Source organism: Sinohyriopsis cumingii, chromosome 9 (genome assembly GCF_028554795.1).
Source record: "Sinohyriopsis cumingii isolate HCF-2022 chromosome 9, ASM2855479v2, whole genome shotgun sequence".
Lineage (NCBI taxonomy): Eukaryota > Metazoa > Mollusca > Bivalvia > Unionida > Unionidae > Sinohyriopsis > Sinohyriopsis cumingii.
Genome location: NC_142969.1, coordinates 91032028 through 91046282, shown reverse-complemented (window position 1 = coordinate 91046282; position 14255 = coordinate 91032028). Strand labels below are relative to the sequence as shown.

The 14255-nt window shown below is 35.6% G+C and overlaps 1 protein-coding gene and 1 long non-coding RNA gene across 4 annotated transcripts in view; one reads left to right on the top strand and one right to left on the bottom strand.

Annotated features, from left to right (window-relative positions):
* Nucleotides 1-14255, bottom strand: part of LOC149792229 (connector enhancer of kinase suppressor of ras 2-like) — a 126285-nt gene that overhangs the window by 88171 nt on the left and 23859 nt on the right. For all 3 annotated transcript variants that reach the window (XM_089970766.1, XM_089970768.1, XM_089970767.1), the window contains exon 9: nucleotides 9556-9803. In XM_089970766.1, coding sequence (XP_089826892.1) covers nucleotides 9556-9803 — 248 coding nt within the window. The remainder of the gene's footprint in view (nucleotides 1-9555; nucleotides 9804-14255) is intronic.
* Nucleotides 649-2857, top strand: LOC149792230 (uncharacterized). The gene is made up of 2 exons (XR_016423530.1): nucleotides 649-1544; nucleotides 2531-2857. It is a non-coding gene; the product is annotated as an uncharacterized LOC149792230 (long non-coding RNA).

The window sequence follows — 14255 nt, the reverse complement described above, 5'->3', positions numbered from 1 at the left end:
ATGATAATCAATGTCAATAAGCCATTCAGTATTCCCTCATTCTAATGCTGTATATAGAACCACACAGTATACCACCATACAGTAAGAACACCTTATAATGAAGTACATTATACACATAATTCTACATGTACATAGTAAAACAGGATCCATGACAATACCAGCTGCCTCTTAACAGCAACCGTGAAGGGCCATACAGTGATGAAGTGCTATACTTGTCATGAATATCACGTACAAATGCATTATTTGACACGGAAACTCTTAACACACTTCAACACTAGTCAAAATTACTTGACCATGTTAACAATGTCCTTCCTTTAAAGGCAACCCTTATGTACAGGTGGTCAGAGTTATGGTTTTTATATCTGAGCTAGTTATTGTAAAATGTTCTTAAAATCTGTCATTATACTAAGCCTGTAGAGAATTTATCTCTGTCACAGTAAAAGGTGAAACACTTAACAAAGCAGCCTACCAGATAAAGCTGACCAGAAACTAGATATTTTATTTCTAAATTTATACCAACTGCTCACCTGGGTATCTACTCCTCTTTGTAATGATAGAATCCCATACCTGTGTATCAAACAGAAATATCACAGTAGAGGGAAAACAACACACTGAAGAAAGAACTGCTGAAGTACAACTGATCATGTATAACTGATAAGAAATTAAACTTCCTGAATGAAGTATACTAGGTCTTTACTTAGATGGGGAATTATCTGTACCTAGTAAATAGTACACATCCAGCATATGGAGGATTTCAAATTAGTATCCACTGAGAAGGAAAATTCAATTGATAATAATAGATGTAAACAGGTGGGCTTTCAGTCATAAGTGAAGTGTAATTATTACTTGCATGAAAGAGTGAAATTTTGATTTCCATCACATTAAGCCACATACAGGCAATTCATTTTCGTAAGAACATTTTACTTGATCTCAAAACATCAACTTCTACAATCCAAACATACAATCCAAACATCCAATGTATGTCATAAAAATGAACCTGTAAAGTGTCAAATTTAAAGATGAATGAATTGAGCATTCAAATTTTATCACATTTAAGCCAGAAGTCTTTGTGACAGATCACTTCGACCTTTCCTCTTTTTTCCCCTCCCCACTCAGTGAGATTTGACCTGGGCATGGCAAAGCTGTCCTGAGAAAGTAAACATCTGAGCTACCAACCATAACCACTTGATAGGAACCCATGTCAAATTATCATTGTCAATGGGAAATTGATATGCAATGTAGTTCAGAGATTTTATGCTCACGAAAAAAATGATCATCTTGGGATAATTTAGGAATTGCTGCTTACAATTGGCCAGAGTAAATTAAGGGATACACTTCATAAGTAATGTGAATTTAAAGTGATGACCATGGTCAAAATACTTTAGTCTTAAAATTCCTGAGAGAGAGTAGTTTGACTCCGAGGAAGCCTAAAAAGAATAGTGCTTTCTTCGTCAAACAAGAAAAGAGGACAACGTGGCTGTCTTGTAAGAAAAGACAGGGTTTAGTGCTAGGATGCACATATTCTGAAAGAGAACATCATTAAGGTACGCAATTTTAATGTTCAATGTAATCTTCTATTTTTGATTGTTTGTTTTGTGCAAATGTGTTTGATATGACTAGGAACCATATTATGTATCATTTGTTTGTTTTGTGCAAATGTGTTTGATATGACTAGGAACCATATTATGTATCATTTATTCAATTTCATGGAAATCTGTTGATGCTAAAGTTGTTGTGCAATTTATCTCTTTAATTTTACAGTTACTAGTTCACTGATAGTATTGACAATTGTATGCTATCCAAGTTTTCATACGTGTAGGATTTCATAGGGTTATATGATGTGATGTGATGTGATTTTGATTTTTAACGTAGCTTTAACAATTTTTCAGTCATGTCGCTACGATGTCTGCAGTGTGGCAGTTTATAGTGATGTCTAGCACTGGGGCATCATGCCGCAGACATGTAGCATGATGTCCCACCCAGTCACATTATCCTGACACCGGGCCGACCAGTCCTAACACTAACCTCTTAATGCTGAGCGCCAAGCGAGGCAGCTGTTAGTACCATTTTTTAAGTCTCTGGTATGACTCGGCCGGGGATCGAACCCATGACCTCCCGCATCCGAGGTGGATGCTCTAACCACTAGGCCACCGGAGCGGTAGGGTTATATGAAATAATTTCCTTAGTCTGTTAGGACAATACTGATTATAGTGAGTTAACAATAATCGCATATTTATATCTGATTTTGTAATGTTTATACAATCTTGTAAGTTAGGAATTGCTGTGAGCTAGAATTTTGTGATTTGTATGCAACAGTAATCGAGCATGTGGTAGTGTAGATAAAGAGATACGGTAATGTTGGATATATCATTCATGTGTTAATTTATGGCCAGTGGCTGTGAAGCAAGTGATGATCTATCAGATTAAGTCAGAATTTATGCAATTACTTCTGAGTAACCTAAGTGAGGGATTTTATGTACGTGTGGAAAGTGGTACATACAGAGATTATGGGGTAATTTTGTCCTTTAAGGAACAACTTTCTGGGAAGAGATGGGACAGTCCAAAAATGGAAGTAAAAGAAAAAGAAGTGACAAGTTCAGAATAAAGGACTAGGAAATCCAGGACGGGGTGAAGCATAGGGAATTAAAAGGCTCGAGGAAATAGGAAGACTTTGATACACAGTCAAGGGAGGAAGGTGATGCAATCAGTCGTGGACATTGTGCTCTTTTCACCACTCATTATTATGATGAAATAAATCCAAATTAGACACTGCTATTAAATTATGTTGACATAACTTAGATTGAATTGGAGATACTGTTAATAATTGTTATTAATTAAATTTTGTTATTTTGCATTATTTCTTCTCAATAGTCTTGCTCAGTTCTCTGTTGAAATTCTATCTTTCCATTCTGTTCAAATTCTATCTTTCCACTCTCACTGTACTATAATATCGAGGGAGGTCATCCACTAGATAACACAAGCTAAATCCAATTAACCACCCCTCTTACTAAGAGGGTGATGTTACAGAACCATTCATCCCATATTATTTTAATATTAACTTTGTTAATATTTATAACCTGTATTGTTACTGGAAATTAATTTAGTAAATGTCCTACACACATGCACACACTATATATATATATATATATATATATATATATAATTTATCATCTGTGCTGCATGAACATAAGTAAAAAGTTTTGGTTCCCATAACAATCGATTAAAAAATACACTTTGTCATATAAAAAAATAACTATATTTAGTTAAACATTCTAGGATTATTTTCAGAAGTTCAATGTTTGACAGCTTCCACAGCAACCATTACAACTCCATTGCACACAGAAAATGTTTGCACACATGTACACACACAAATTAAATTACACTGGTAACATTTTTATTAATAAAGTGGATGAAATATGTATGATGTCATGATCTACAAACAAATGTATGTATATTATTCTCCATGACAGCCAGGTGAGAGTCATGTTCATACATTCTTAAAAACCATTCAATTAAATGTTTGAAATCAGCAGGTAGAAAGTCATTTCAATATTGTTAAAATCTATAATAGCAATTTAAATTTAACATTAGAACTAAAATAAATATGTTTTACATTTTACTACAATTGTTGTATATATGGAGAACAAAATATTATCTGCTAAGCGACAAATCAATTAGGAGGGAGGGACCATGTATTTATTTTAAATCCAAAAATTATTTTTTCTCTTTAACCACAAGATACCCAGTAGTTTGTTCTGTTCACCTAATATATATATATATATATATATATATATATATATATATATATATATATATAAATCAGAGTGAGATTTTTGAAAGCTATCTGATGTAAAAAAATTTGGGTTGAGGAAATGTCAATGTTAGCAAACAATGACATTTCCTCAACCAAAAAAATATTATACCAGGTGTTAGATTCACTTTTTTGAGCTTCCTGGATTTTTATGGCTAAATGAGGTCAAGAGTTAAAATTAATTACTGGGTGAACAAGACAAAGTTTTATAAAAGCTTGCTTAACACTGTGATTATATAATATACAGTACAAAACATCCTCCCGTTAATGTGATTACAGCAATATGAATTCAAGGGACTGGTTCCAAGAAAGGGGGTAAGGCATACATGCAGAAATAAACATGGCTACCTATTTAGGAAGTGATACCCTTCTCTGTGTGCCATATTAAAAATGAGTTATGTTCTAAAATTTCCTTATTCAACCTGAATTATTATTATGCAAAATTCAACAGGAAGTACTATATGTTAGCTCAGCATCTGGAAAATCACCTGGATCAACCTTCAATTCATCTCGATTGAAAGAGAAATGGTGGTAACACAGCTATGTAATTAATAACAAGATTTCCTTTTTTGGAAAGAACAATTTATAAACAGCACAACTTTGCACTGAAATAATTCTATAACAGTTTATAAATAGAAAACCTTTGGGCCTTGGGGCTGAAATAATTATAATTCGTATAACAATTTCTAAATAGCAATTTGTAAATACCACACCTGTGGGCTTTGGGGATGAAATAATTCCTAATGGACAACACTTTTAACCTTACTTTTATTATAAACCAATATCTCTTTCATGTATTCACCTTGTCAACTTATTATTCAATCGATTGATCATTCTATCATATTTTTTGCACTTTTCTGTGTTTAATTTCTCGATTCATCTCTCTTTGTTTCCTTCAATTCTGTCCTCATTTAATTAATTTATTCTTTTTGCCACTTCAGTCTTAAATTCTTGTCAGCTCTTTCATTAATCCATTGATTCTTTTTCATTCATCCACTGATTCTTTTTCATTCATCCATTGATCCTTTTTCATTCATCCACTGATCCTCTTTCATTCATCCATTGATCCTTTTTCATTCATCCATTGATTCTTTTTCATTCATCCATTGATCCTTTTTCATTCATCCATTCATCCATTGATCCTTTTTCATTCATCCATTCATCCTTTTTCATTCATCCACTGATCCTTTTTCATTCATCCTTTGATCCTTTTTCATTCATCCATTGATCCTTTTTCATTCATCCATTGATCCTTTTTCATTCATCCACTGATCCTTTTTCATTCATCCACTTGTTCATACCTTTGCTTTATCATATCATTCACTAATTCATAAACTCTCTTCATTTACAGGCACCTTTATTTATTCATTAATTCATTCCACAGTAATGTTTACAGTCCTCTTTTCTTGCTCATTCAGTCACCCCTTCATCACACATCCATGGGTACTAACATTCATACTTTGTTTCTTGCTTTTGTTTTCTTTCAGTCATTCATTTGTAGTTTATACTCATATTGTTGTTGTAGGGTTCAACACCATTTTTCAGCACACAATAGGCTATACATGGCGGCCAGTATTAATGGTGGAGGAAAAACCAAGGAAAGAACCACCGACCCACGAGAAGCTACTGGCAAGCTTTCTCACATACCCACATTGGCTGAATCCGAGACTTGAACCAACGCAGACAGAGGTGAGATGGCAGTGATCCGTAATGGAGAGTGCTTTAGACCACTCGGCCACTTGGGGCCCCTTTATACTCATATGTTCTGTGCCTATTGTTTCACTAAACAGACTTACTCCAGAAAGGTCCGTCAGAGTTGCATATGAGTCGTCTTGCAAGGATGTGTTTCACTTTCTTGTCTCATACAAGTTGTGTGTATAGGATAAAATTGAATAGTGCTGAATAAATAAGTATAGTCATTCTTTATAAGATTTTGCACTACTTTTCTATTACGTGGATAGGTGTTAGAAACTACAATAATTAGATAGGTGTTAGAAACTACAATAATTAGATAGGTGTTAGAAACTACATTAATTATATAGGTATTAGAAATTGTTTGTAGAATACATTTCCATACTGTACTAGGTAGACAGTTGTAAGTTGTTGCTTCGGGTTTCATGCTAGCACATGTTAGGCTATACATGGCACCCAGTATATCTTGTAGCGGAAGAACCAAGAAAAATCCCTGGAAGAACCACCAACCCATGGGAAGCTATTTGCAAGCTTTCTCACATACCCACTCTGGCTGAGCCTAGGCTTGAACCCCCACAGAGGTGAGATGTCAGTGATCTGGAGAGGCAAGTGCCTTTGACTACATGGCCACCCAGAGGCCAGTTAATATATTTCAGAAATTGTTCAAGACAGTAGATTTGTATTAATCATTTTCTTCTCGTTTACTTTTTGTTTTTACATTAAATCTGTTTCATTATTATATGGTACTAATTTGATACAAGAAACTTTCACTAATGGTACATATTTGGATATGAAATGAAGGTCTGTTGCTATAAAGCTTTTCAGGACATCACTACCCCTCTTATAATGGGAGGTATGGTAATGAGTTACATTACAAGTGGAAAATGTTTATTTATCACTATTTGATTTCATTTGCTTTTAAATCCTCACCAACGACAACCACAACCATTTGGTTTCACACCACATTTTTGTATTTTATGCACTGTAATGACAAAGGCTCATTTAAGCATACCTCATTATATGAATACTTCAGTATAAGAACAAGGCTTACTTACTTATAACATTAACAGATGTGTGTGTGTGTGTGTGTGTGTGTGTGTGTGATATTTGGATTTTTAATGTAGCTTTAACAATTTTTCAGTCATATAATAATGATGTCTGCAGTATGACAATTGAGCATTATATCCCACACAGTCACATTAACCTCACACAAGGCTGACCAGTCCTGGCATTAACCTCATAATGATGAACACCATGTGAGGCATCTGCTTGTACCATTTTTATACATCTTTGATACGAATTGGCCAGGGCTTTTTAACCCACAACCTCCTGCATCCGAGGCGGACACTTATAACATTTAACAATTATGACAACAATGGGATATATATATATATATATATATATATATATATATATATATATATATATATATATATATATATATATAATAAAAAATTATACATACTAAACCATCAATGTCTCATTATGGTTGGCCCTAACATCAATAATCACACACAGTGGTGCAAGTCCTGGTCAAATCTCCATGTATTAGATGAATTCACACTGAGAAACTTTATGTAGTTTGTACTGTGGAGATTCGGTTGTGGATACCAATGTGTAAGTATGCAGATTGTCTGAAATACTTATGAAAGATAAAGAATTTTGTTGTTCAAAAGACTGGTGAAATACAGAGAAATAAATACTCTAAAATCAGGGCCCCCGAGTGGCCGAGTGGTCTAAAGCACTCTCCATTACGGATCACTGCCATCTCACCTCTGTCTGCAGAAGTGAATGTGCATTAAGAACAATATCAACTTTAACTCCTTAGATGTCAAAGTGCTGTAACACTGATATAATTCCATGAATCATATCTGATAACAGTTGTAAAGATTCTTTACCTGGTTTTATGTGTGTGCAATAACTGCCATGTGATTTCAGGTACTTGAAATTGATGTGTTTTTCAATGGCCGCATTATCAATGGTATGTGTATTATGAACATATTGTTCCTCATTGACCAGCTGCACAACCATAGGTCATAATAATAATGCAAGTATGTCCGCTTTACACATGCAACAAATTTGCTCGAGTTGTCTTTGCAGCATCACTGTCAGCATACTTTTATATATATATATATATATATATATATATATATATATATATATATATATATATATATATAGATATATATATATATATATATATATATATATATATATATATATATATATATATATATATATATATATATATATATATATATATATATATGTATATGCTAGTTTTTGATCTCTGCTTCTGCATAGTGTTGTACATGGATACGGACGTGGCACCTTAAATTTCTACAGGTCTTAATATTAATCCAAAATTCAAAATCTCGCTTTTGCAAATAAACAGGTTCATTCTCTTTAGCATTATAAAATAACTTTTCAATGTTAAATAAAATTTCTTCCAATACTGTATCAGCCCAAATGAGCTAAAATGACTAATCACAGCAAAGTATTACTACCAGACTTTGTACGTTTTTATCCAGTAACATCAAATGTCCTGTAGCACTTGTAAATTTCCTCAACAGTTTTTGCTTCATTGCTTGTAGTAACTGCTTGTGAAAATTGCTTGTGCTGCTTCTCCTCTGCCTCGTTATATTCCATTTCATGGTATGTGTGGATGCCATCATTATATTAAATACTAAACATATCTCTCTGAGTTACCCCTGGTGATTTTCATTGGTCAAGCTTTTTAGATTCATTTGCTGTTTCGATAACCTCATCATAGTTATCATCATCATCTGTACTCAACATTAATGTCCTTTTTTTAAAACCGTGCATGATATAAAATAATGACTTTTCTGATTTTTTTTGTTTCTACCTAAATAGTTCCCGTTAACCGGCATCAACATATGAATCAATGTATGCAAGAAAACATACTCTGTCAAGTCCAAAACATTATTATTATTATTAATATGCAAGAAAACATACTGTCAAGTCCAAATCATTATTATTATTATTATTATTGTTGTTGTTATTGTTGCTGTTGTTGTTGATGTCAAAATGAAAATAATATATGCAACTAAAAATATTTTACTATGTTGGTAATGATGATGGTGTTTGGTGGGTGGGTGGTATTCGATACATATAAAAGTAAATAAGGAAATAAAAGAACTAGGCATCTCATCACTTTTCAGTCTGCAGCCTTAAGTCCAAACCCCTTGGGTAGGTCCCTGTGCGTAAAGTCAGCCCCATGGGAAAATGTCCAGTTGGGTATGTACATGTGCGTTATCTTTTCATGCCCAGTCAGTATGCATATGGTAATAGGATGGGGATCTCAATAGTTTTGAAACTATGACCCAAGAACTAAGTAACCTTGACAGTAGGTATAAATCCTGGGATCAATACTATTTCATATATACACTTGCCTTTTTCATTTCAGTAAATGAATAATGGTTAATGGAACTCGGTAGTTTCCAAGTTAACCTCCAGGAATTAGGCCTCAGGTAAGGGATGAACCATGAGTTAATAGCAGTTTCATGTTATGACTAATGGCTAAGTCCCTGAGGGTAGTGAAAGACCGTTGGGAATCACATAGAGGATCAAAATTTGAATTGTAAATATCTGAGTCATTGATTATAAACATGCCAGTTCTCAGATATGTGAGACAAACACCACCTGACATGTTAAGTTTATGTCAAATTACCTTTATTTCCTAGCCCCACTCTGAAGGGAAATAAATTCAAAACAAGTTGGCACATTCTGCACCTACAGGACTATCAGTGACTGCAGTATCATCTGTGTGGGTTTATCCATAAATTTACCATGCAGAGGTGCAAATTTTAATAGTAGATAAAAGCTGGGTTTGAGGATTAAATATGCAATGCGGTAGAACAGTTGACCTTTCTGGGAGATATAATCACTGGCATTTTCAATAAAAGTGAAAAAGAATACAGATTTGCAGGGGACAGAGGCATTTCTAGGTAGGCTACTGTTTCCTCCACATGCTGTAAGAACATTACTACAATTATTAAAATACTAAAATATTTCAAAGAAAGATTGCTTACCAGGTGGTGGGGTGATATTCAAGTCAACAATCCTGGTGTCAATTGTAAAGGACTTAGGCCGTGTTGGAGTATCCAGGTCCTCTATTACTAATAATGGTCGGCTCAGGGTAGGCGATCCACCACTCACAGTGGCTCTGCGCTGTTTGGGATCTGGCTGTACAGGCAGAGTAAACTGGGGGGACTCTGAACCACTTCTAAACACATCATTATCTGTGTCACCTTCAGCATCAGTCACATCACTTGTGTCTCTGGATGAAGAAGAAAAAACAAAGAATGAAATGTGAGCTATTGCATTTATTACTGGGATTTAACATGGGTAAAAATGTTCAAAACTTTCACCAGAATCTGAGCCTGGATTTGAATCAATGGGGGTTCAAACACTTTCCTGAATGTTCTGAAAACTGCTTGAAAATTGCAAAACAATTACAATTTGTATTCATATATGAGAATTGCAATTACTTATATCTTCTGCTGACATTTCTGCATTTTAAAATTACCTTGACCTTATATGAAAGCATTTTAAACTTACCTTGACCTTACATGAAAGCATTTTAAAATTACCTTGACCTTACATGAAAGCATTTTAAAATTACCTTGACCTTACATGAAAGCATTTTAAAATTACCTTGACCTTATATGAAAGCATTTTAAAATTACCTTGACCTTACATAAAAGATAGAGGTAGTGTCGATTAAAAGCTTAGAGGTAAGATGAAAAACAGACAATAAAATCTCAAAACAAATTATGAAAGGTTAATTTTTCCTGAAAATCCAAAACATGCAGTGCAACAAGATCAAATGTAAATATGTTACAATACTCTGAAGTACATATAAAAGATGAGATCAAGGAAAAAATAACAAATTTCTTAATATATACAAAATGTATTCAATAAACTGCATTCTTTTCAAATATGCAATATTTTCTCTAGTGGTACATCATCAAAAAGCTTTTAAATTAGTTTACATAACAAATTTCTGTCTCACAACGTTGATGTTGATACATTTGACAAGAATGTGTCCTCCAGCCAGTGGACACTTTTAACGTATGCACTCTTGCTAGATTACACAGTTCATGGGGTCTGCATGGGTCATATGTGTTCTGAATATACCATCACAATATAACCTCATCTCTGTGATTTATTCTATAAGAGAGATGCCACTCTTTGATAATATCATTTACATGTCTGCTTTCAGGGGTATATGGAGTATTATGTCTTGAAACCCTTTACACCCAAGTTTGCCAGGGTATATGGAATAGTATGAATGCTTTGAACTCCATACACCCCAAGTTTGCCAGGGTATATGGAATATTCTGAATGTCTTGAACCCTGTACACTCCAAGTTTCCCACGGTATATAGAATATTTTGAATGTCTTGAACCCTGTACACCCCAAGATTCCCATGGTATATGGAATATTCTGAATGTCTTGAACCCTGTACACCCCAAGATTCTGGCTGGTTGAAGTGTAATGACTGGTTTGAATATAACTAGTCCACACTGACTGATTCTGGCTGGTTGAAGTGTAATGTCTGGTTTGAATCTAACTTGTCTACACTTGAAAGATTCCGGCTGTTTGAAGTGTAATGACTGGTTTGAATATTGATAGTCCACACTGAAAGATTCTGACTGGTTGAAGTTTATTGTCTGGTTTGAATCTAACTTGTCTACATATGAAAGATTCTGGCCATTTGAAGTGTAATGCCTCGTTTGAATATAACCAGTCTATATTGAAAGATTCTGACAGGCTGAAGTGTACAATGCCAGATTTAGACATAGCAAGGCCCAAAACTATGCGAAGCTGTAGAGGTCCTACTTGGTATAAAATAAATTTAAGAGGCCCTTTCAGACTGCGAGTTCAGACTGAGGCCCTAAGCTGTAGCTTGTTTAGCTTATGCTTAAATCTGGCACTGGAAGTGTAATGCTTAGCTTGAATACAACCAGATTGATTAAAAGTTGAATGCCTGGTTTAAAATTTAACCAGTCTACACTAATTTTGACTTTTGAAATGTAATGCCTGGTTTGAAAAAATAACCAGCCTACAAAAACTGTTTCTGACTGGTTGAAGTGTAATGCCTGGTCTGAAAATAACCAGAGAGTCTGCAATGAGCAGCTTGTAATTTCAATGAATAATTTAAATAAGTAATTCCTCTCATACGGCATCTGAACACAACTGCAAACTGATAACTGAGTTCAAAAGATATGAAACAGGAATGAATAATTGCTAACCATGTTCCCTTTATATACATCTCCACTTTACCCAAGATGCAATAGTTATTTTCCAAAAACTAATGAAAACTTCCACTAACTCTTGAACTCAGCAATTTGTTTGCTAATTAAAATTATGGAAAAAGGTCTGATAGGTATAAACTCCATTCACAAACCTCAACCAAAACTACAAAAGTCAGGAATACATAAACTTTATCCTCAATTACAGACAAAGGTTAAGCATACAATAAAAGTTTAATATACATAACAATTAAAATTATCACTGATGTTTCCATGGAAAATGGAAGCAATGATTTGCTAAGAATGAATGGTGTTTGACAACTAAATATACAAAACAGAGGAAAGAAATAGGTGTGCGACCTTATTTTTCTGAGAAATATGAAGACTCATTTATGTAGCAGATCACAAACAAAATCAATGGGTATGCAGATCAAATTTACTTAAGGCTATAAAACCACCAAATGAAACAAAAGATAATGAATAAAAATGATGTCAACTCTTTCTCCAAAAAGCCAGAGAAAAAAGTTGGCCAGTTGTGGGATTGAGACATGCAGAAGGATGATACTGTTGATATTGGCACCAGTCTCTGAAAACACATCCACTTCCCCTAGTAAGCCTTCAGAATGGAGGGGCCTTCTTGTTCTTGAGACTCTCTCCAAATTTGAAGGTATGAATTGGGGGGCCCCCGAGTGGCCGAGTGGTCTAAAGCACTCTCCGTTACGGATCACTGCCATCTCACCTCTGTCTACGTGGGTTCGAGTCTCAGATTCGGCCAATGCGGGTATATGAGAAAGCTTGCGAGTAGCTTCTCGTGGGTCGGTGGTTCTTTCCGGGGTTTTCCCGGGTTCTTCCTCCACCATTAATACTGGCCGCCATGAATAGCCAATCGTGTGCTGAAAAATGGCGTTAAACCCCACAACAACACAACAACAAGGTCTGAACTGGTTGTCTCGCATGGCTGACCTGATAAGAGCTGAGCAAGCAGAAGATGAGGATGGTCCAAGCAGGGAAGGACCACCTGTGACCATGATTGCTGGAGAAGTATTGTGTTGGCCGGAATCTTCCTGGATAGATCTATTGCTAGAATGAGTAGATCAGTGAGCCACGACTTGTCCCATTTGTGAGGGGCTAGCAGTTTCATTTTGCCATTCTAACCCCAAAACTTCCGGATTACAAATGTCCACAACCCCTCCCAAATGATTTACAGTGCATCCAAAACCCAAGCTTTTCGGTCAAGAGGTCAATCATCGGATGCCCCAAAATGCCCAATGACATCACCTCTCCTGGACAGAGTGTCAGCCAAGACATTGAGTCTACTGAGACTGTATCTGATTTGTAAGCTGATATGGAGATGTTTGCAATAACACAGAAACTGCCAAGTGAAATCAGAACACACAGGTCGGGTGATTTGGTGCCTCTCTGTTTGACATAGGTCACCACCAGAGTTGTCGGACCTAATGAGGACCATTCTGATAAAAAGTTGTTCTTTTCAGAAGTGAATGGCATTGATGACAGTCCTAATTTCTAGGATGTTGATGTGTGGAGGCCACTCCCTGGCTCCCACATGTCGCTGAAGATAGTAAAGACCGACAACATATGGGTACCCCAACCATGTGCATTGGCATCGATTCATACTGTCATTTCCACTTGGGGCTTTTCCAATGGTATTCCCATGGCCAACCAACCTGGGTTGCACCACTGCTACATGAATGACAGAATCTCAGGTGTGATTATTACAGTTTGATTGAGGGGACTTAAAAGGGGGCGTCACCGTGCTCGCAATGTCCGCATAAAAAATACATTAAGAGTGGGATCAAGTCCACTGCCACATTGAATAAACTGAGGAACTGCAACAAAAACTCTCTTGTTGAAATCCAAGACTTGTTGGAAACAGACTCAACGAGTTTGACAATTCTGATTACATGGGTGGAAGTCACACTAGATTCCGGTTGGTTAACAATTCCTTATCAGATGGACAAAATTCTGGGACGTGCAGAGGTCTAATTTTTCCCAGTTCACTAGAAAGCATGGGTGATCTAAAAGAGAGAGGAGATCATTCCTACCTTGGGGTAGAATAGAACTTACCATACATTTCTGGAGAATGTCGTCCAGGTACACAGCCGTCATTATAAATGATGTTCAACAAAACAGGGTGACAATCCATAATCTCTGTAAAAGTCCAAGGGCTGATATTGAGGCCCAAGAACTGATATTGAGGCCCAAGGGCTGATATTGAAGCCCAAGGGAGAATTCTTAACTGATAAACTGTGTTGCAGTAAGCAAAATGGAGAAAACTGACACGGGGTGGATAAGTTTGTGAAATTATATATCGGTCATATCGAGAATGACGGCACACTTGTACCACTGAACTGAGAGGCAGATTGAATTTGTTGTCTCCATCTTAAATTTGGAGTCACAATGAATTAGTTGAGGCAACTCAAGTTGAAGATCAGTCTCAACTTACTGCTTGCTTT